Source organism: Fringilla coelebs (genome assembly GCF_963513975.1).
Source record: "Fringilla coelebs genome assembly, chromosome: 5".
Classification (NCBI taxonomy): Eukaryota; Metazoa; Chordata; class Aves; order Passeriformes; family Fringillidae; genus Fringilla; species Fringilla coelebs.
In genome coordinates, this window is record NC_140033.1 from 49,197,370 (window position 1) to 49,222,854 (window position 25,485).

The 25,485-nt window shown below is 37.4% G+C and overlaps 1 protein-coding gene across 5 annotated transcripts in view; it reads right to left on the minus strand.

Moving 5' to 3' along the window:
- The window catches only part of TNRC6B (trinucleotide repeat containing adaptor 6B), a 122,483-nt gene that overhangs the window by 41,356 nt on the left and 55,642 nt on the right, over positions 1-25,485 (minus strand). For all 5 annotated transcript variants that reach the window (XM_084206984.1, XM_084206986.1, XM_084206983.1 and 2 more), the window contains one exon: positions 1,881-1,968. In XM_084206984.1, the coding sequence (XP_084063110.1) occupies positions 1,881-1,968 (88 nt within the window). The remainder of the gene's footprint in view (positions 1-1,880; positions 1,969-25,485) is intronic.

The window sequence follows — 25,485 nt, forward strand, 5'->3', positions numbered from 1 at the left end:
GCTCGCTTTGCTATTCTTACCTATCTCCAGCTATTACTGTCAAGTTTGGCTTCTAGGAGATTAAATTACTAAGTCTTTACCCTTCCTGAGAGTGTGGCAGAATATGTATTGAGCAACTTACTAGGTAAGAGACCACACAGGAAAGCTGGCAAATCTCTTGTATTCAAAGCACCAATTCCTCAGTAAACACAGCACTGTTATCAAGATTATCAGCACAGCCTTCTCAAGTTTCTCTTTTATCAGTGAATATCAGCACATAATCCTCAAGTCTTTACTCTTTATTCATAAGGGTCTGCTCTTTCTGGTTTCTACATGTGTTTTTGGTACTTGAACATTAAGCAGCACCAACACTGAGGCAAAAGACAGTGAAGAGACCTTATCTGTAGAAACTGATCTTTTGCACTGTTATTTAGGGATGCATCAACTGGATGAAGACAATTGACACACGTTTATCTGCACCCAGTTTAAACTGAGAGACTCAAATTGGTGAAAGAGCCAGATTAAAAAAGACCCTGGATAAGCCAAGATTTAACTGAAGTTGGTGCTGTCTGTTCTCAGCAGAAACCCACAGAATCTAAGAGGGAACACTGTGATCTTTTATCACCTGATCTGTTACTGAAGCAACTGAAAAACAAGAGTACTGAAAGAAAGTAAAGCCTTTTGCTCTAAGTTTCACATAATCACTGATGTTGGAAGGAACAGCCTCTGGAAATCTAATCCACAGCTCCCACACATGTCCTCCACCTGGCCCCAAGAGGCTTCTCAAGTCGAAACAAAATCATCAAAACTGGACTGCACAGGGCCACGAGAAACTCAGTTTTGAGCCTCTAAAGACAGAGGCACCACAACCCCTCTGGGAAACCTGTTGCAATGGTTGCTCAGCCACATACACACACAAAAAAGGAGTCTTCTTATGATTAGGCAGACTTTCAATATGTACATAATGTCTTATGCTTTGCCACTGGACACCGCAGTCTGCCTCCATCTTTTCACTCCCTTCCACAAAGTATTAACATACATTGATCAGATCCCCTGAGCCTGCTCTCCTCCAGGAGAACCAGTCGTAACACTCTCAGCCTCTCCTCATTTGTCAGATCCTCCAGTCCCTTAATCATCTTGAAGGCATTTTGCTAGACTTGCTCCAGAGTGGTTGCACCTATCCTATACTGGGAAGCCTGGAAAGGATTTTGCTGGTAAAAAGCATGGATAACACCCTAAGAGACTGGAGCTCCTCTGTCAAGTTACCTCCTAGAATGATTGTTCTAGAATCTGCCAATGTTTTTTGCAAAATACAGAACTTCTAGTACACTAAGTTTTAAACTCGTTTTCTTAGCAGAAGCAATTTTTGGTGACTTACAAATTCTCCACAACTCAGACTTGAACTGGCAGACTTCAGCTAAAGTGCTATTAGCTACAGAAAATGTAAAATGCAAGTAATACTTAGCAAAATACATAAACGGAATCTTCAGTAGTAAATATTTCATATAAATGTCCTTAATGATTTTAAAAAAAAGGATCTTCCTGCTCTAATAAATATTTACTCAGTTTTACTGCAAGAATTGCAAAAGCTCATCAGTATTTCAATCCACAAACACCTCAAACAAGCAGCAGTTGTGTAGAGAGAGATCCAAAGAAGCCATATTAAGTAACTTAAACACTTTCTATCAAAAAAAATTTTTATTTTACATAGCACTCTAAGGAGAAGAAATATCCAAGTTAAACACTTCAGTTCCAGGAAAATTATGCAGAAAAGTGTCTTCAAAGAAGCACCACTCTAAGCAATCAATTTTTAAGTTCAAATACAAACAATTTAACATCTTATTATCACCAATACTATTTATGTTTCAGGTGGATAAAAGAATTCAAATATCAAAACCCACCTTCTGAGCAGAGTCTTTCTTTTTCTTATCCTCTTTCTTCCTTTTCTTGTCTTCCATTAACTGTTCTTCCCTTTCTTGCTCCTTCTCTCTGCAAAAACATGAAAAACAATGGTCTGAGTACAATTAAGTTGTGTAAGAGCCACACATACTATAAACCTCTTCCCTGCAAGAAAGACAGTCAAGTTATCAGATTCCTCTTATCATGCTTCATTTCTATCTGAGGGTTTCCGTTGAATTGTGATAAGAAAAGCACCTTGTAGCTCAGTATGGCCACAATCATGCCACATGCTGCATAAAGGAAAATTCCTTTTTTCAGATCAGGTCTGTTATGGCAGTTTCCTACAAAAATTAATCACATGCCTGATAATAGAAAGTATCTTCAAGACATTTTGGCCAAAGTACTCCTATAATTGGGTCATGCTATTATTTAACCAAGAGTCTCATGAATCTTTTCATATGGTAAAAAAATAAAAAGGGAAGTTGTAATTTAATATAAGATAGCTTGGTCTGATACAACATTTATCTTCACAAGGGGAAGAGATTATTCTATTGCCTGTAGCTATGTCACTTGTAAGAGACTAGAAGTGTCACATCAAATCAAACCTATCATTTATTATACAAATCTCTAATTTAATTTCTAGGCTATTGTATCCACCCACAGAATTTCTGTGATGAAACTTGTAATATAAATTACTTTCAAGGGAATCTATTTTTTCCCACAAGAACATTCTTTCAAAAAAAGGAAAAAAAAATACATGCAGCTGCTATTGTTGTCAAGCCATCATCTTGTTGCTATGTTCTGTATTAAATATGAAAGTACCATGGAATAGTTAATTTACTGCATACATACTATTGGCTGAGCTGTTTCTATGGTGAATCACATTTTTGTTAACCAATTCTCTTCACCTCCTTATAGAGAAATTTAAGGCCAAGTTTCCAGCTTACTTGGAGTAATTTCTTTTTATAGGGAAAGATTAAGACAAAGATCATTAATGTAAAAAGATGGTTCAACAGATGAGGAGTAGGATCAGAGACTTGACAAACGGGAACCAACTATCAACTATAATCCACAATCTTTAAGAAGAAAATTTTATAAAAACCATAACAGTATTAAAAACAAAACCAGAATTTATAATAGAACTGAACAATTTCTTGTATTTACACCGAAATCAAAGGAAGGTTTTGACCACAGTTTAAAAAAAGAATTGAGTTGGCTTTGCTGTCATGTTGTACAGACTTTCCCTTGAATTGCATCTATACAGTAAAGGTAAAAGAAACGTCCTTCTTTTCATTTCCATTAATTACTCCAAAGCCAGAGTGCAAAGAGACATTTACACAACTGATTCTTACAAAAGTACTTTGAGATGCTATGTATTAATAGGTTCCTGACTGAAGACTTCCAAGAACTCTCTAAATGACCAAGGTCCTACAGAGAGTAATAAATTACTTCGTGGTTGCCCGAAGCTGCACTCCCCTTCTTCATGGATAGATAAAATTGATAAGGGCAAGATGAGTCCTTAGTAACAACATCCTGAGGTTACCACCAAATGCAATTACTACACTTTTTTCAGAGAAGCACTGGGGAGCTTAGTGTACTTTGCATTGTCTGTCATAGCAGCGAGACAGACTTTTTTATTTTCTTTGAGCCATAGATTGTGAGCAAGATGAAAAAACTCTCCTGTGACCCCCTTATCATTCAAAGTTGCTATGACTTCAAATTATGTTTACTATTTTTATCGTGTCAAGCTATGTATGCCTTTTGGGCTGCAGTGCAAGTTACAACTATACACTATTTCCAAAAAACCTTCTTGCAGCAGGAAAACGTTTAAAAAAGTTTTAAAGGAGATGTCTCAAAAGAGCTGCTGAAAAATGGTAGGATCAAAATACCAAATGACTTCCATTAACTGCCTGGCACACAGGCAGCTTTCTACTTAAAAGCACTTTCCTTACTTTTTGAGCAGATGAGAAGGGAATAGAAAAGAAAGTGAAAAGAACCACATTCACAATCACAGCTGAAACTATGGCTTATAGTGACATGCAGCCCTAAAAAGATTCCAGGACAAAAGATCCATAGCCTGAAAGTAATCACCTAGTTATGGTCTGCCTTTGTGATAAATTCAGGACATGGAGATTGCTATTGCTGCTGCCTTGTTTTTTGATCTATGCGGATTAAGGCTGCAGAGAAGCCCTTTTGCTTTGCATGACAACCTCCCCTTCTCCTCTTTTAGTAGAGATTTAATATTCCATTGGGTGCATCCTCAACAACCACAATACAGCAGCAACCAACACTTGGTTTCCTTCATTTACCAAAACTTGACTGAGGCTTCAATTCACGTAAGCTCTACTAAGGTGGAAGGGACCTATGTGAACACTTGGGCTACATCACACGGAGGAGACCACAGAGCTCCTGACAAAGCGCTGAGCGAAACCTCACAAACATATCAGAGGTACAAAGTTACACTTTCCAAATGACAGAGCAAGAATAGATGCTACAGACACACTAACAATGTACAACCACGGTGAAAGTTCACTGAACTAGAAGGGTAAGTATTATATTGTATTCTGGGTATCACCAGTGCTGTATTCCCAATTCTACTCTTTGATGCATTTCACTAACATTTGTTTTACGACCCCTTCAGCTAGATACAAGATGCTTTTTGAATACAAGTTTAACTTGCAGTGTTAAATGTTCTGAGAAATTCAACATCAACAAAGCTTTCAATCACCTCCTCGATTTATTCCAGAGATAATGCTGCCCATTAGCATCTCATTAGCCAAAAGACAGCGCTTTCTGGCCTGTTGAAAACTCAGGGTCCATCATGTGCTTTCCAGTAAACAGCTGCTCACACTGAGGAGATCAACAGGGGGAGAAAACCCATCAACTCCCGAGCAGAGTGAATTTAGAGTAATACAATGGGGTGTGGTTCCGGGTTTTGTTATGAGCGCACTGTAAAGGGAACACGAACACACCACAACCCTGAAGAGGAAGTCTGCTAAATGGCAATCAGCAGCCAGCTTTTTAGTCTAGTTTTTTTTCAAGAAAGCATGTGTTGATCTAAGAATATGACCTAATTGCACTTTAAGATCTCCAACAAAATCTTACAATGAACATAACTGAAAAGTATTTAAAAAGAAATTACAGATTTTAATTCCAAGTATTAAAAGTAAGGCATATTAACAGTTTACAAATTATGAGAAACTGTAAATTGTAATCCAAAACGTTATCTTGATTCTAAAAAAACCCAAACCCAAATAAACCCAGTATCTATGATGCATTACACCTTATCTATGTTCTTAAAACAACCTCTTCTCACTAAGTCAAAAGAAATTATTTTAGAGAAAAAAAAAAAAATTCCACTAGTTAACTAGAGACATAACAGAAAACAGTTGTGAAGTCCATGTTATTAAAACATCCATTTCAGGGGAAAAAAAGAAAAAAGGCAAAACCAGACATTCAAGAAATGTGTTTTTCCTCGAAAAAATTTACCTGTTTTGAAAATTGTTAATTTCCTGTAAAATTTTAATACTAATTTTTCCAGAAAATTCTATTTTAGAGAGTTGTTCTGACACCATGATGGGCTTAAGGCACAGGTAGAGGACAGAAGTTACCTTCAAAGCTCTCGCTGTCACAAACTGAACTGTGAAAAGAGATGACGTGCAACATATTGCACACTATCTGCTGCCAACACACTTTGGTAGGCAGAGATAAAGCTTTGTACAGTATTAGTCTACACAAACCCCATAATCCTCTAAGGTCACCCTCAAACTAAAACTGCACAAAAAAATGTAAAAGTGACATGTAAGAAATGAAAACTCCTAGAATGGCACTTTAGCGCATGCAACTCCCAGTTCCTTTTGCAACACAGCAGGACCACGGTGTGAGAGTTTGGAATTTCCTCACTCTCACACCGTAAGATGTGCACTACCAGTACTATGAGTCCTCTTCCCTCCTCCTGACCTCACACTTTACCTCATTTCAGTGCAGTCAACTTGAGTTAGGTACACTACGACACAGGAGTGGCAATAAGCTTCTACAAGTGCACCACGTTCTGTGCTGTGATAAGCATAGGGCAATTTACAAACCTGCTTCCAAATTGCGAACAACTGCGCAGAACACTGGGATTCTGAAACCACACTTTGCAGGACCAGAAGCACTTTTCTATCTGTATAGCTCCGACATCACCTGAACAACTGTGAAATTTTCCCTCAAGCCATCAGCACAACAGCCAGAGCTAAAGGCCTTCACCATAAGCAGAGAATGATTTGCATGCATGACCACTGTCACTTAGAAGCAAAACCTGAGCTATTAATAACTCTTTCTTACAGATAAGCCTCTAGTGATCCAAAATATCAGACCACAAAGATATTTCAAGTCTTTTGGAAACAGACGAAAAGACTCAAAACTTGATTAAACCAGAAATTTATCCAAAAATAAGGTAGCCAATATTGGTCAAGATTTGAAGCAAAAGGATTTCAAGTGAACTCTAACTACAAGCCCCTAACTTCTCAACACTGCTGAAAGTTTTCTCGGTATTGTGGTAAGTAATACAGCCTGGATACCAGCAGAATTAGGCACCACGCACTGGTGTCTCAGACGTGTTGCAAAACAGCTTTTAACAAGCTCACGTCCAGGTGCAACTTCCACGACAGAAGCTCCCCTCAATCCAAACAGGGACAAAATCTCTTACAGCAAAGTGAAATGTCTTCAGCAGTGCTATTTCACAAATACCTTGCTGCTGCCACTGGCAAGTGGTTTTCATTTTCTTCCACTTTATTTCTCTTCATCAAAGTCTGTCCTTGACCTTCGCTTGTTTGGACTTCCTCTGGAACTTAGGTGAGTGTATGGGAAGCAAATTCAACTCACAGTAATGCATTAAAAAGCATAAGATGATTAGAACTAAGGGTCATAAGCAATGAAAAAAAGGCATACTACCACCTCCCAAGTGAGTTCTTTGAGGTGCAAGCCCTTCTTGCTGCAGCAATGAACACTAGCAGTCTACAGCTTGAAAGATGGATGAAAGCTTTTAAATCATATCTGGAAGCTGAATGTCAGAGATTAAAAATGAAGTAAAATTAAATGCACCACAACTGGAGCATAGAAATCCTTACAATTTTACTTCACTTTCATTTAACATATCCCACTTATCCCAGGCATGCTTCATTATTTCAGCAGCATGAGAAGAGTGTGGCATGTACAAACATGCAAGTGTGCTCCAGTGCATTTAAAGAGAACATCAAACAGAAGCAAGATGTAACACAGTATGGAATAAATTCCAGGGCTGACAGACCCTACATTCCTAAAAGGTAAAATTACTTCCACTAGACTAAGCCATGTAAATAAAGAGTTATGATCTTGCTGATCAAAAGAGTCAAAATAGGATTAATACATTTTATCTTAAAAAAAGTTAAAATATTTTTAACAACATCACAGCCTTCTTTCTAGTTAGGCAATGCTTGCATGCATAGATTAGACAGCCATACAATATATGCTTACATGGGAGATAGCCATTTCAAAAGTCAGTCTTTAGGCTGAACTGACAAAAATGGAATATGAAATTACTTTAGGCCAAGTGATTTCTGATGTTTACAAGGAAAAACAACTGATCCTTCAGAATAGCATTCCTGAAGACCTAGGGTATAAAAACTTCAAAGAGGGGGAAGAAAATTATTTGTTTCCTTGAAGTGAGACAGAAATTCACAGCATCAATGAAGAACTGCAATAACAATGCAAGGGATAAACTGTTCAGTTCAAAATTGGCCATCTAGTAAAAGGATTATTGTCCCACACTTTCTGAATCTAAGTGAAATCACGATAGCAGAACTCGGCCCTTCAGAGTATGAAATTAAGACTTTTATTTGCAATATGTGTAAATAGTATATACACCATATGTAAGATAAAAGCCTGTCCTCTCTCTCTCCCTGGGAAAGCTGTGGATTTTATACAAACACAATATATACTCAACCATGTATTAAATAAAAAAACTTTACAAAGGACTTTTAGAAGTGCTCTAAAGCAGCATTTTTAAAAGATTATTCCTTTTCAAGAGCAAGCTGCTTTTTCTTCTCTTTGGCTGAAAACCAGAGCAGCGTCAGAGTGAGAAAGCTGCGTGCCCTGAACAGCGCGGCTGGCCGCAGCGATAGGCCTTTATCGCAGCACAGCATCAGCTACCGGGCGCTGCTGGAGATAACCACCGACCTCATAAAAGCAGTACGCTGGCTTAGCTCAAGGGACACTGCTCTAAAGGAATGCTCCTTACCAACTGGTATTACACTTGTTAACAGAGTGAAATTAATTCTGTCGTGTATTCTATATATAGAATTTTGTGGTGTATCTATATATACACCGTCATCTATATCTTTGTGGTGTGTTCTATATATTCTGTACACCTATGCAGAATTATTTATAGAGAGACAACAATTGAGCATAAAAGGCTCTTTACTTTAAAGAAGTAGATGATATAAGCCCTACAGTACAACAACAAATGCTCACAGAAATTGAGGTTTTTTCTCAGCTCTTCAGCAACTGAAGGGGGCAATTTCAGTTTTAAGAGTCATCTGTTCATAAGAAAATGTTGAAAAATGTTAAAAAGATAAAAAAGATTTAAAAAAATTTCTCTATTTCTTGCTTGCACTCCTTTGAGCAGAATTACTCTTTCCAGCTATACTATTTCTATCTATTGATATATTAAAAAACAGGCTTCCAGATACAATCTAAAGTTTCTACTGTTAGCCAACTGATAAAAAGGAAAGCTTTAAGAAAATGGAGAGCTAGAGCCTAAATTCTAAAATGTAAGAATTGAGCAAGTTTTCTCCCCTACTTCAAGCTTCAAACACTTTGGAGCTCTTGCAGATCTATAATTATTTTTTCATAGCATGCACAATCATGCACACTGAAGACACAGGTAAAATGCATTTAGACAATTGCGAAATGTGGTAAAATTAGCCCAAGAATGGCAAAACATGAAGTCAGAAATTCACCTGTAATTAAGATGTCCTGTAATGTATCCTATCAGGACATCCTTTTGGCAAGACACAGTTCCTTACAGGACTTCAAGATTTTATGTGATTACCAAAAAAGCCTTCTTTTCCTCTAAAAAATTACTCACACATGTAGAAACCTGCATTAACTGTAAGTGTTTGTCATGAAAATACCTGCGTCATTCTGACAGCCACAAGAAAACAGCATGGGCCAGTAAAAGGGTAACAGCTACCAGAATAAAATCAAGAAAGAACCTGTGCCTGCTACAAGGACACAAGTCAGTTATTTCACAGGGAAGAGAGAGTTGGCAATCCTCAAGATCAGTGTCTTCCCTCTCTAAGAGCCAAAACTGGACACACTATGTTAAAGATGGACTTCAAAGTGCTGAATCCCTTCTCCTGACCCACTGGCTATATCCTTGCTAATATAGCACAGCACATGGCTGGTTTCTTAATAGCAAGGACACCCTGCTGATTCACATTCTCCTTTTCCTTTCGCAGGACCTTCAGGTGTTGTTCCTGCAGAGCTACAGCCTAGTCAGTGGATGTCTAGCCTGTGCTATAGCAGGGGGTTCTTTTGACACACATGTAATCCTGTCCATCTACAACTGTTAAATTTCAAGAGGTCTGTCAGGCCCTTTTCTCCAGCCTACTGTGTTTCCCTTGAATGGCAACCTTAATCTCCAGAGGAGTCAACCTCTCAGCCTTGTTTGATATCCCCTGCAAAGGTGCTGAGGGTTTGTTCCATCCCAACAGGCCATGTCATTAATACAGATGTTGAACATGACCAGCACCAGACTGCCCTGCTGCCAGTGCACTTTGCACTGCTGACCAGTACCAGCTCTGTGTCACCAGCTGGAAATGCAGCTCTGGAATACTTCCTCAAGACAATGTATTGGACTAGAACAAAAACATAGTTCTGCACTTAGTGGTCCAGCGAGCAGGAAGCTAATTACTGACACATCCTCTGCAGAAGGACTGCAGCAGGTAGCTAAATGAGCTACCCTCCACTCCAGGGCTGTACCAGGACCCCGTTGCATTCAGCAGCCCAGATCAATTCCACAAGTGAGGCTCAAACCTCTACTGGCAGCTCTGCCAATGTCTTACTGGGGCTTTGAACGTGTTACAAACTGGGACACAACTATTATTGCCACCTTAATAGTGCATTCTTGTAGGTATGTGTGACAAGTGCTATTAAAATAATACTTACTATAACCTGACTACAGCATAAATTTGATTTTAACAAAAGAGCTCTGTACTTTCTTAGATTACAAACTTCTATCTTAAATGCCAAGAAAATAATTATTTTTCAACACTAAAAAAAGTTGCAGGAAATGTATCTATTTCCCATAGTAAGGTAACTATGCTACAGTGCACACAACAATTACGACACTTGTTTTAATGTCAGAATGTGACATTTCAGAAAAAAATACTGAATAAGTATACTACAGTTTAATAAAATGAAACATCTTCTGCCAGAGCATCATTTGTGGCACCAGAAGAGGCTGCACAGATAGTAAAAACCAGGATTATGCAGAATCTTTAACAAGTAATTGTATTTATTTAAAATGTTGACATTTATATATCTGTGTTTCTCAGTCAATAAAACCCCACGACCTAAAAGCCATCGTGGTAAAGAGCTACAGATAAAGAACCAAATCCTAGGGGAAGGTGAAAATAAAGAAAACATCAGACAACATTAGTACAGTATTACCTGCTGTACTTTTTTTACACACTTGAAAATACTGGAGGCTTTCATAACGTTCATGATATGGCACTTCAGAAGGCACTTCAGATCAAGAAAAAAATTAAAATATGAATATCAGTGAAGCAGCTTCTATTTAGTGACTGTTAATTTACCGGGAAAAAATCCCTCACCAAACCAAGCCCAGACACAGTCATACTGCTTTACAGGCAGCTTCTACTGAATGGCAAGATGCTTGAATTCTACCTGCATAGGGATATTATAAGGATACCCTCACAGTTGCATAGTGGTATAATTTACATTTCATTTTGGAAGGGATCTGATTGCTTACTTGTATTCAGTTTCCAAAGAAACACTCTAAATTTATATGCTATAAAAACCAAAACACTTTATGCAAGTTAATAGTCTGACAAACACATTGCATACCTCCAGATCTGTGTAATATTATAAAATTTTCCACATGTAGTGCTTCAGGGCACTGTAGTAATGAAAATAACATTTATCAAACTGTAAGTCATTATTTTAATTATACTAAATCAGAATACTAAAGGTAGCATGCATTTAATTTTATCAGTGTGAACTTAAGAACAAGGCTTTCCACACTAAGTTATTATTCATTGGTTGCAGGTCAAGGTGGAAGAACCAGCAAGTTAAGGTTGTTTTTAAATGTATTAGAAGTTCAAACAACTCTGTACAGCTTGCTCAGATTTTCTTGGCGAAGGTATTAAGGTTTGTATTTTCCACTCCATTTATTACCTGAGGCAATATTTATTTTTAACAGGTAAGAAAATTCATTCAGTTACTTGCTGCGAATATTCAGTTACAAACTTTCAGGCCTGTCATGATCCATAGCAGGAAATCTAAGTTAAAGGCAGAAGCAAGTAACATATTTTGCAGGTCTGGAAAATGCTGTTTAAATCTCACCAAATGACTATCTTGGAACAAATCTACCTAAATATATGTTCAGCATATTCAGCTGAAGCCAGGCAGGTAAATTCTTGATATTCCATTACTACAAGGCACACTCCATAAATTAAGGCTTATAACTAGGGTCATTTAAAGCATGGGGGTTTTAATAACTGCTGTTCTTGAAGACTACAAACCATTGTTTATTCTCAGTAGAGACAAACACTGTTCCTCTTCATCCTTAGGCCAGCTGAGCAGAGAGCTGAAGCAGGACTAAAGGAACAAAGCTGTCCAGCCAGACTGCAATAAAGCAGGACAAAGATCCAGGTGCTTTAGATTTGAATCCACTGTACTGCACAAGCATAAACTGGTACTTACACTCGGCTATGCCTCACACTTCACTGGACAAGCTGCTCACCTTGCTGAAGTACTTCAAATAAAAGTTTTGAGGCTCCTTGTTCTAATCCACACCTTATGTGTTTTGTGCAACGAGTAAAATGCAGATATAGCACCGTGTAGGAAATAAAAAACTGAAACCCTGTATTTGCATGCGTGAAGCATGGCAAATAACTATTTAATGTTATTGTGCCTTATATAATTAGGCAAATGTCTAGCTGGCTCAGTCTTAAAACAGATGTATACTTTTCAAAAGTTCCTCACTATCTTGTCATTTTAATGACAGTATGTAATCATAACCTTCCTCTGTCAGTTGAGGAAAAAACCTCACAAGTGACTGAGATTTATATTATTATGCAATAGTCAAATACAAGATGCTGTAAGAACTGACTATCAATCTTGACAATCACAAAGCTCAAATACAGACAATATTCGGTCTGAAGAAAGAACTTGTTTACCACCTGAGTACCACGGATTAGTGAGCTCTCAGAATGCAATAAAGATTATAAACAGTCCCTTCACAGGCAGTTGCAGTTAAGCACAGTGCATACTGAACCCAAATGAGAGAGATCTGTAACAGGCAAAATCCAGTCTGGTCTGCGAACAGGTAACAAACGCTCAAGTTCTCATGCTGACTCTGAAATGCAACTGTGACATCCACTCCCTTCTCACCCTCTGCCCCCGTTAATGATCTATTTCCTTAATAAATACCTGCTATGTTTAGCCGCTCAGTAAAGTTGTGCATGTTGGTTTACTTTTTACCTTTTTTCCCTTAGAATGGAATTGGGGGAGGAAAGAATGGCATTTAATAACACAGGCTGCAAAACAGAGCTTTCCCAGGATATGTTACAAAACAAGAGACTGCATGACCTGCTCAAGGTTACAGAATGACTCCATTGCTCACTCTGAATTCAAAACTGGTATCCTTCTGACTCCTCCTGCATTTTCACTAATAAAATAATACCACTACTGAACACTTGCAGGGTTCCTTTCATCACAGGATGTCAAAGGCTTTTATAAATATTAATTAAGCATTGCAACAACACTAAGAAGTATGTAAAACTTAATTCTGCACATGAGTAAACCCAAGCAAAGAATAAATAACTATGTTCAAAGCCACAGGACCAGTCAGCAGTATGGAGAGAAACGGCTCTTGCCATTAAGGAACACTCCATTAGAAACAAGGACATAATTAATACCCCAAATGTGATGTGAAGAGCCCTTGATCACCAACACATTACTACAAAACCTGGTAATGTGCAATCCTGCAAAGACCACACTAAATTTCAGGCAGTGTTCTTAGGAAGATACTAACTCTCTCTTCCTCCAAACACAGGAAACAGTTCTTATAAGACTTTTAAAAAATTCTGTGTTTTTTGTTTGGCCACTTTCCTTAGTGAAGATAACTACAAGTGTGATATTCTTTGGCAAATTAAAACTACCCAGTGATATTGAGCTCAGACACAATGCAAATATGAATTCAGACCTCACAACTGCAAGTAAGCTGCTTCTTAACATTCAATCATGTACTCCAGTAATTAAGGAAACAAAATACCAGATTTTTTTAAAGAACTCAATATCCATTCTCTAAAGAAATAACCACAAGTCCAATAAAGAATACTGTTTTTACAAACTATAATGGAGTAATCACTTAAGTGAGTACTCAGTGATCTTACAACTTGATATAACACGTCCAAATCTGACCTGTGACAAACATTACTTTTGTAATTGTTTTCTCTTTCCAATGACTGTAACTACAAGAAACCAATCCATTACACTGATAGTTTTACTGTGAAAGCTGACCATAATAAAACATACTCAAGTTAATTGCTTCTATGTACTGCCACATTTGCAGATTTTAATGTCAGAAGAGAAATTTATTTTTTGTATTTCTTAAAATTGTTGTTAACCTACTGAAAAATCCCCAAGATGACCAGCTCTGAACTCCTGTTAAAAATTCATTTTAAATTCAGTTTAATTTTCATTACACATTTTTCCCCTCCAAGAAAAGAGAATCTGACATTAATGTCAGCAAAAAATACTTCTGCTTTGGAGAAAGACAAAGCAAGTTGTGCTAAAAATATTTGTGGATTCACTTTGCAGTCAACTCTGTATGAGAAAAGGAGACTGTTGTTGCAATTTTAACAAAGAAGTTAAAAGAAAAATTATCTAATTCAGATGTCACCCCAACAGCCCTTCAGGTTTTCCACAGGTTATTATTTTTTAAAAATATTCTTAATAGTTCAACAACTAACTTTCCTTTGCACCAAAATAACAAAGATTCGGTGAAGGCTGACAAAGAGTGAGCTGGCTGAATGGAAAACAGGTTTGTGTTTTGTGTTCTACACAACAACGTATGCTTTTCATTTGGCTACTGAATTAATGCCTGGACATCATGTTTTGGATTTTTTCACCCTTTCAAAAGGACAATCTGCCAGCAGAAAACTTAAGTCTCTGGGCAATAAAAGTGTGTATCACCCTTAAAACTTTATCTCAAGTTCTCCTACAGCACAAAACCAGACAGCAATTCAGTGCTGTATTTGGTACACAGCTTTCATCACACATAGCAATTTTTCCTACTCATTACATGAGACAACAGCTCCTTGACATGGTTTATGTTATCATTCAAGCATTATACCTTCAACAGAGGACTGATGAAATTTAACAAATGGCATTCCACCCCCACTAATACTTCAAAAACCAACAGCCCAAAGATGCTGAGTTTTCCTGAGTTAAACTAATCACCCAATCCTCAACAAAAAAAGTCTTGAAGAGTCTAATTAACTCATGCCACTTAGAGGTAGGACCGAGTTCAAGACCAAATACTGCTGAGATGTATCCCAACATACCTGGAAACCAAGAGGGAGCAGCCTCTCAGTCTGCAGCTACAGAAGCTTTACTGACAGTGATAGTATCATGTGCCCTCCAGACAAACAGACCTACTACAGACACAGTCATTACACATGCAGCTCTTCACATCTGGAAAAGCACAGATATGTGATCTTAGCCAGTACTCAGTAGAGTTTCATCACCTTCACAAAGCTGCTGATCCCTAGCTTTTATCTAGTATGGGATATCCCATGTAAAAAGTCTAACTGTATTGCAGCATATTCTCACACTTTTATGAGTCACTCTAAGTCATGGAGGACTGCGTGTATACAAAGAAAGGAGTTACAACTATACTGTTACAGACCATGGTTGTAGTAAGGTCATCAAGATTTCACTGCAGACTAAGTAAGGTCAGGATTCCCTGCACCAGTAGTAAAGAGATACAGTATTCACTGTATCAATAAATCACTCTACTTTATACAGCTACTATTCAATATTTCTTGTCTATAGGTAACCACAGGTGATAAATTAAAATCTGGTGAAACAGCAATGTTAAATTGCAAGCCAGGTGTTTCAGAGTGGGAAAAAAAAAAGCTTTAATACATTTACCACTCTAGGTGTGCAATTAAAATACCGTTCTGTCATACATCAACTCTGGCATGCATTTCAAGGTTTCTTTACAATACAGATATAAACTTCCTCCTTCCCCACTTTTGTATGAAGATTTAAACACTGAAAAAAGTTACCTTGAAAAGCCACATAAACCATGTCCTTCAAATGGCTTTTAGAATCAGATGCACTGCCCCATTCATAGGATGGAGCAATATTTGTAAGATGCACACAACACCAAAGTGAGTCATTTTGCTAATACACCATGCCCTCTTCTTGTTTGGGAGCTGGCACCTGCTGTTAAAAGGCTGACAGGCAGGGATCAGATCTCATTAAATCCTCAATGAAGATGACAGACTGCACACCCTGCTCAAGAAACTAGGTAAATCACAAGGGAATTAAAGTCTTCTCTTTGCTGCATTCCTACAGACTTTCTGAAGGCCAAAGCATGAGACTTACTCCTAAAATTTAAGTGAATAAATGGAAGGTGTGGTTCTTACAAAGAAATTTGATACACTCTCAAACACTGAAGAAAACTGGACTTCATTCTGCTTAATTAGCTCAAAATGAAGAGATATGCTAGACTTGACATCTACTTGTAAAGCACCAAGATCTCGGAGGCACTGAAAAATGACTGTGTTTGATGCTTAGGTTATATGGTAAGCACAGAGATACTTTGCAGAGCCTCATGTGGAGGCATTTCATCCCCAGAGGCTGCTTTTCACCCTTCTTATTGCAACCAGCTGGCCCATCCTCTTCATTAGTCATTTTTCATTCAAAAATGAGATCAATAAATTATTCAAAACATCACAACTCAATACTCCATGTCATGACTCGTGCCTTATTAAGATGTAATCTGAAATTATTCATTGGCATGCAGAATGAAGACGAGAGAATTATAAAGAAACTCTGTGCAGGAAATGGGAAAAATGAAAACAACACAGAAGTGCAGGATGTGACTTGTTTTGAACTGTAAGAAACAAAAAATCCTTCCTTGCAGAGCTACTTAAGCAGCCAAAAAATTCAAAGCCTTTCCAAACTCATATGTCCTCATATAATCACTTGTGTTTTGAGGACAAAGATGCGATCTGGCATTCTAAGAAAATGATTACCTGAGATTTCAGAATAGAATAAAGAACCAAATACCCACACCAAGGCATGCAGCATCTACAAACATCACTTGCACTCTCAATATCTATAACCTTATTTTTGTCTATCCTCAACTGGAAACTCATCATTCATATGCAAAGCTGATCACTCTTCCCAGTTAACAGCATCACATCAAAGCTCTCCATAATCCACTGGCTTGCTATTTGCACAGGATACTGTAAAAAGCAGTGGACCACCAAAACATAATGTGAGTATAAGTGGCATTACTATACACTTCCCTAAATTTCAAAGACTCAAAACTGCTGCTGTGCTTTTGGAGAACACCAGATTTGACATTAGCTATGCACCCTTCTTTCCCCATGATGAACAAATTCTTTAACAATAATTCTAAAGGCCAAAATTAAATTCCTAAGCATATTCTGTCATACATCTACATGTTATGACTGAGTACGTATCAAGGAAAATTCCTTCTATTTTAGCAACCTCCTAGGAAAACTTTCACAGTGTAATTCAGAAAGCAAATAAATATCAGTTTCCACACTTGACAAAGAAAAAAATCCCACTTCTTTTTCACATGCATACAAGCACACCTTATGTTCACATGATGTACAGAAATGTAGAAATGCCTCACTCTTTGAAGGTTTTTAAGCTGTAATTTTTCCTCAAGTTCTTGGCAAGCTATGTTTGGAAAGCTGACACCTGTCAGTACTCCATAGAAAGCATTATCAGGAAAGTTCACTCAACAGCTTTGTAAGGCCACAGAAAACTGCGACTACCTGATAAATATATTTTTAAAGGGACCACTCCAAGGATAAATCAGGTTAACACCAAAATTAACACTAGAAATACCACTGCTTAGTCAAATGTTTTTCCTAAAAGAATGAAAGCAGGAAGTTACTAGAATCCATGGAACAAAACCATCACAAGTAGCAGCCAGTGCATTACAATAAAGTCCTGCCACCCTAAATCACACACCTTCCTGACTTAGGTGGGAAAACACAAGCCTGTGCTTAACACTGTAATGCCACTTGACCCATTACCTGTGCAGAAGGCTTGAGACACCCATAGAGGGCAACTTAGAAAACTGTAGAAATGTCTCTTCTTCACTTCAAAAAGACTGTAAGAGGGAGGAGAACAGCATTCTGCAGGCCACATAATCATACCTGTTTAACAGTTTATTTTAAATTAACTAGCCACAACAGTTATGAGGCAGAAACAAAATAAGTTCTGGAAAATAGTCCATTAAAAAGCAGAGATGGTTGCCACCTCTCACAGTCACTAATCTCTTAGGCTATTTTTGATTCATCCATTTTTATAGTCCTGATACTGTGCACCAATCTCTAGCTGCATTTTTTTGTTTAAAAAGTTAACTTTATTTCATGCCTTCTAGAAATAAAGCATAGATTAAACCACCTAGTCTAGACATGCAGCTCTTATTAATTGCTAAATAAACAATCATTTCCTTATTTCTTAAGCAATGACATTCGAAAGTTTAAGCGAAAAGTGTTCACTGTATCCTCAGGCATTTGTATAAACTAAGGGTAATCTCCCACCAGGAAAGAATTTCTTTTAACTATGGCTGCAATTCCTATGGAATTGGTGCCTGCCCAATCTCAGGAGTCAATCATCTGAGAGCTTTTCCTATTTGCATTGAGTGCAGTAGACAAGATTTCTGAAATCTTGATTGAGGGTTCTCATTCCTTGTCTCTTTCCAGGAATTATAATTTACAGCTTAAGTGATGAATTTTACTTGCTCCTTATGCCATTCACAGATAGAGTACCAGATTGATTTCTAACTTCAAGCCTATTTAAGTATCTCCTGCTTTTGAATACAGTAGTTTAAGATAACTTAAGAAATTTTTTAAAATATTAAATAATCAATGAGGACTGAATACACATCTTGCTTACAAAAATCAGCGTCCATTCACACTCAAAAAGATAGAAACTGTTTATAACTAACTACACATTACTATCAAAGAAGAAATTTCTCTTGTAAACCAAGCCAGCTCAAGAGTATCTCTATTCCAGAAAGGCTGCATTTCTTCACAACATGGACATTCTCGTCAGAAAACTGCTTCAACATACAAAAATTCCAAGATGACAGGAACTTGCAGACCACACACAACATGGCTATGGCTAATCTTCCAGGCATGGCCACTCTCTTTTTCTGTTATAAGAAGGAAATTCTAAACTAAGATGTAATCCAGAATGAGGAAACCACTGAACTGCCACCTCAGAGATTACAGAAGAACATGACCACAATGGTACACAGAAAATAAAAATGTTAAGTTACAAGAGAAAAAGTGAGGTAAAAATGATAGTGATATAAATTAAATTTTAGCATTTAACATATTTCTGAAGTACCAAGATTAAACTGATTTGTCTTGTTAAATTCTCCATCCAAGTAGTGTTTGCTACTTTAAGGTTACTTTTTGCCTTGTTGCATTACGCAAGATTATTTTAAATCAAAACCACACATTTCTCATGTTCATTGATGTCAAAGAAATAAATGCATAAAACTCACAGACTATAATCTTCAACTAGTAACAGACATTCTTTACTTCTGAGAGGTTAGAAGTGCGCACTCATTTTCAGCATCAGTCCTAACAGAAACAGCTAAATCAGAAAAGCATTCAGCACACAGATCCACCTAAGTTCGGTATCTTTCCAGTGATGAATATAATTCTGACCTCTGCTGACAGAAGATCTGAAGCCTCCTACCTTTAATTAATAACTAGCCCTTCCTATCTAGGAGAAATTAATGTCATGAATGTGCAACACAGCAGTTTCCTTTTTTTAGGCACTAGACAAAAGGAGTGTATGATCATGACACAGATTCAGACATTCACCATTCCACAAAACACTGCACTTCTAATCTATTCACTTAAACCTTCTCTCGATCCTCTTTAAGAAAGGTAGCTCTGCATAAAGACAGGTCAGCTCTTTGCTGCTATATAAAGTTGAAGGTTAAAATACGTAAGCTGATGTGGGAGACTACTTCCTGCTGAAAGAAAAGCCCTTTAAACACTAGAACCTCAAATCTAATTTGTCAGCTTATTGATGCTTCCATGCACACTGCCAGTGCAAAGCATCTGTCTTTCTGTGAAGCCACTGTTTTGGATAAATGGTTAATGCTACCTAGCAGAAAATTAGCACGACCTTATAGTAGAAGCAATACAGAATTCAGTCACTCATGTAAGCATTTAAAATTCCAAATTTTAGATGAAAGACCAGACCTTCTGCTTTAATCAAATCTATCTGCTAAGCTGGAGGAGCCAACTGGACTTATGGTTACCAGTAAATGTGACCTACACTTGACTGACCTAAATGGGGAAGTGCACCAAGAGTCACCCAACTTTTTCTTATGTCCTTTTTAAAGAGTATAAAAGAAAAAACCAAACATTTGGCTTCACTGGAATCATTCTTAGTTAAACCAGCCCTTTATATGCTTACCCTTAACTAACATCTTGTTTTAACGAGAGACTGGGGTAAACTCTATTCAGCCACTGAAGCTATGCTACCAACTTAAATTAAGGGGCAAACACAGCTCATAATGAAACAAGCTCATCTGGATCTCCCACTCACCACTGCAGAATCTAGCCCATAACACTGTTACTGGTGATGACTGGGGAGCAACCCCAAACTCAGCAACTGATCACTAGATGGCTACAGTATTTCTGGAAGACCTGCTGGGAAGAACTATACAGTTTACCTACAATATATTATCAGCTGTAATAGCTGAATAAAGCCAAGACCTGCCACAACAAAATCTACCTCTGAAGTGGTCCAGGCTTATGCAACAAACCTGAAAAACCCAGTTAAACAGTCTTCTGAAGCCACAGCCAAAGGCAAGTGGGACTTGTAAACACTCAAACAGCAGAAACCAAAAGGGAAACTCAAAGGATTTTCCATGGGGCTTGGTTTGGAGCAAGTGGTTGTGTGGCACTTGGTTGCTCACTGGGTTTAAACCACGACAGTGCATAAAACGGGAGGGTGAGTAAAAACGCAGACCACTGTAATACTCAAATTAATTATTCTGACTTTCATTAACTACTAATGAAATTTTTAGATGCATCCTTAAAGTGCACACCACTCAGAGTCAATTCTTTCCAAAGAATAAAGCACAGTCACACTGCACACACCTGGAGACATGAATGCTTCAACTCCTCAGGAGTGAGATATTTTACTGTTAAGCTTTTGATACTTGGGACTTCTTTTTAAAACTATCTAGCATTTTTGTTACTTTCAACAAACAAAATGGAACTTACTTCCTGGTAAGCAAAGAAAAACCACCTCAGTGTTTTGTTTGGTTCTGCATTTTTTTGGTATTGTTTGTATTCTCTGTCTGAATTCCACATTCATAATTTAGGAAAATAATCTTACCGTACATTTGCATAAAGCCTCAGTTAGCAAGACGCAACACACAGATTAATAAAAGTACCCCATGTAAAAAGAAAAACTCTACTTTGCAACTAGAGCTTACTACTAATGACATTTTGCCCGGAAAAGAAGTCCCTTTTACCGTGAAATGGACTTTAAAATACCTGTCAAGACTTTCAACAGCAAAGAAAACTAATTCATAATAGTGATGCTCATTCTATAATAATATTTTAGATCAAAGCCCCTTCCTAAAGGGAGCTCCTGAAATAACCAGAGCCCATACATTCAATAGAAGCTACTCCAAGCTTTCACTTCAGGAAGGACAAAAATACCAGGCAGCAAACCTACAGCAGGTTCTCACTTCTTTCATACTGCACTGAAGGATAACAATGTTTAAAGCCTCATTAAAAACTCCAGAAGTGTTAAATACAGAATGTGAATTTTTTAATAAACAGTCAACTTGAGGCAGACTGTCTCTGTACTAGGTTTTCACTTCTATTTTAAAACATCAAAGAAAATCAAATTTCAGGGCATTTTCTTTATGTCATTAGTATTTCTCAAGGTAGCACGCAGAGCAGTAGCTTTTAAACCTGAATTCCTCTACACTCAGAAAAAGCCCTCAGTCTGACCTCAAGGCACTGCACTAGATTTGTCACAATTTGTGACCCAGCTATGTTAATCATGCTCCTTGGCAAGTGGAAACACCCACAAATGCTGAACCAACTTTTAACACCAAAGTTTAAGCATTTGAATTTTGAGAAAGGCAAATTACACAATTCCATCTCTTTACCCACATTATTTCAGTTAAATCAGCTTTGTACCCTTAAATCCACAAAGGGGAAAAAAAGAGCATCATTCTATTCACAATTCAATACAGCTGTCTATAACTGGCTTCAGCTCCAGGCCACAAGCCAGGAACTTCTGAGTTCAAGTCTGGCTCTGTCTCTGACTTTCTGTGTGGCCTCTGGATTTCTCTGCTGCTCCTCTAACGTCTGTACACTTACCTTACAGAAAGGCACTTGCTTCGTTTGTGCAGGCTTTTCCCAAACACAAAACTCGAACTGACTTTGAGAGCCATTTTTATTGTGTACTGAACACCAATGCCCTGCCAAGAAGTCTCTACCTGTCAGTTGATACCTGGTGGTTTTTAACTGTAGTAACTGCCAACACGCACTTATTACACATATGCATACACACAGCCATATCAGACACACGCAGATAGAAAAATATGTAGCGAGCTGGAAATAGACAATTATTTCAAAGTTTCTTAACAAACAAGATGAGAAAATGAAATTGAGTTACAGGCTGGAATTCAACTTACAACGAAGAGCTGTGTGCAACCTTGTTCTTTTTAATGCACTGATCCAGTGATGAAGCCTGTTTTTAACAGCTTAGCATGAAACAAATAGCGCAAGCAATGCTCAAGCTAAAATGATCACAACAACTAATATTTAGATTATTACCTAAACAATAGAAGAATGGCCAAAGAATGCAAAGGAGAAGAAGCATTTAAGTTTAACCAAGTTAACACTAACTGAAGCACCATTTAAAAGGTAAGTTTTTTCAAGAAAAAAATCAAGAGAAGTTACATAAATTTAAGCTGGCCCTATACTTGGCAAGTCCATGGTAGGAGAGTTTCACTTCACATTATTTAGACTGCAGCAAAATGTTACAGCCTTTTCTGAGTGTGTAACATGCAAATACAGCTCATCTTTAAAACAGTCACCTTTAAATCCACATCCGAGAAACAATCTCGTCCCCAAAACTTTATCAAGACAGGCTGACTCTCCAAAAATTAAGATGTTTGGTTTCCAGTGGCTCAACCACAGCAAGCTAGCTTAAAGAACTCTGCAATAGAGGCTTTAGGGTACATTAAGCTGCAAAAGTAAATTCTAAGCTCTCAAAGTTTAGCTTTTGTCTGCTTTTGCCTTTTTCATCTAGTTATACCTAAGATCTGGTTAAACCACACTTCCTACAGTTTTTTGTGTCAGGATATATATTTTATTTATAGTAACTGGCAAATATAGAGCAAAACTATCTCCTAATTAATAACATAGCAGAGTTAATTTGATGCAGAATAATGTGTTATTTTGTGATAAAAACAGTCATTCAAGGACTTAACCATTCCAGAACAGCTACCATATAAGATGAGGTGGTTAAATGCAAATTCAGATAGCTTTTGCACAAGAAGACTAAACTGCTTCCAACAGCTGAAAAATTATCTGCATGTAAGGCTTGGGATTCTCCCATCTCCATCTTTCTCTCTCTCAGCACTGCTTGGTCTGGTTAGTACATATCAAGCAGATAACGTGAACATTACCTGCAAAGGAACAGAAATCTTGAATCTCTAACACAAGGCTATTTGATTTTAAATTCCCATTAATATTGCTACAACTGACTTCTCTAGCACCAGCTGGAACCTTCTTTTATACTAGGCTGAAAAAAGCTTTTTGGGGTTTTACTTCAGGTTAACCAAGCATTTTTAGAGGCAGTTTGAACCTAGCCCACATTTAGGTTCCCACCAGTGCACATAAACCTGTAATAACATCCGCAAAGAAAAACAGAGCTAGATATAAAAAGACATATCTATAACCTCAACGGCACATCCTTTATTTCCATGTGCCATATTTTTAACCAGTTTTAAGTGCATTATTTCATATTTTTCTAATATTTATCATAGAAGGCCCCTTGACTAAAACAGTGAGGTAATAACACTAATGGTACCCAAGTAAAATCTAACAAAAAAGGAAAGGTTTATTTATATAGTCTTAACTAGAATATAGAAGAATTAATTTTTAAAAATTCACACAGGAATGAAACAATCTACTATTTTCTGCTTCACAGGACAACTGGCTTTCAGTGGACATAGGAATAAGCTAGGAAAAAAAACATGTGCTAAGTTTTTATACCCTTTGCTCTCTCTTCCCCTGCATATAGAAGGTAGCCATTTTCATTTTCATTGTCCTCAAACTCTCTCCAAGTAAGAAGCAGAAGAACCTGGAAAAAATCCAGCAAGAGCTACCAGATTAGGATTTCCAAGCATTACAATACCAAAATTCACTTGTATGTTGTGATCAAATCATCCTCCCTATGAATTGCTCAGCAAAAGGCTGAGCACAAACATGCTGTATATTTCACGGGCTAAGCGATGTTCAGTTTCACTTTAGTTGGCAAAGTTCTCAGTGGTAGCCAACCTCTTGCCAAAGAAAGCTGTTTTGTAGTCAAGTATATCTAGAGTACCAACACAGAATTAGAACCATGTGTTTTAAATCAGACCCTGAATCTGGCATGATTGCTTAAGCAAAATTACATACAATTAAAAATATAAATACTAATACAGAAGCTGCAACAAGAGCACAAATGCTGCTACATTAGCACCCTAATATTAAGTTGCAATATCTTCTACCACCAACACTAAAATACAAATCAGGGGGAAAAAAGTGGAGGAAAATACTGAAGACTTATTTTAAGGAAGGTTTAAGTGACACAGGACACTGCATCCTGGAAAACTGGATAGCTCAGGCACAACTAAGTTCACAAGCATACAATGAACCGGAATGACAACACATTGATGTATATTTGCCACAGAGCACATGTAAAATGGGACAATTAAGCTCAACTCTAATTAATGGTTAAGTGGCATGAACAGATTATACATTTAACCTTTCCTATTTTCATATAGGTCAACTAGCTCAAAAAACTCAGTCTACAAAAGCCGTTTTAAAAGCCCCAACTCCAGCAGTTTGACTGCAGCTTAAGTTTTGCCGCTTTCCTATGTTACAAGTGGACAGAAGATTTATGACTGTGTTATTCAGCAAATGCTGCACTTAAAAAGGGGAAAAAAGCCCCACTGAGAATACCAGAAGTAATCTTCCCTTTGTTTTATTTTTTAAAGAAATACTTATTCTCTGATTCAGAAATTAAAGCAGTATTCAGCTTTAGTGCAAATCGGTTCAGCTGCCATACTCAGACCTGCATTTCAGGAAGCCTCAACTCTACATCTGCTAAGCACACTGGGAAAGTTGAGCATGCTTCCCTTATAACTTTAACATGCACAGTGGGGTTTCATGCAATTTTAAGGAACTAAAAAAGAATGGTCACCTTGATTTAAAAAATACATGTCTTTCTGCTTTTTAGTTGCTGAAGTAACTATGCAGTTCAAAGCACACTCAACTACGATGGAGCTCTATGTCAAAATGATGCTCTTCTGACACAAATTAGACAATTCCTTTGTTTGCAGAGAATGTATCTATAAAAATAAGCATTAAAAAGATGAAGAGTTTTTCTGCTGGATTACCTCCCTGTACTATTTCTTGCTGGCCTTACTTGAGCTACCTCAAAATTTGCTGATCTCCCCCATTGCTAAAATGTGGCCTCACACATCCCATCCTAAGAGAAGAACTCCCCTGCTGGCACGAAATCAAACACAATTGTATCTTGATGCCCTGTTTCAATTTTGCTGTAGTAAATTCCAAGGTCACATTTCACTTCTAAAAGTCTCAATTTAACACACGTTTTTAGTAATATAAACATGCTTTATACTTATAAGCATTTTCCACCTACGAGCGTCAAGGTATTTTTAGATGATTTTCTCTGCCTAACATATACAAACATCCATTTAATTGAGCTCAGACACAAATGGTAGCACTGTAAGGAGTAGTAGTCAACTTTCATTCTTACTAACTGGTTTTT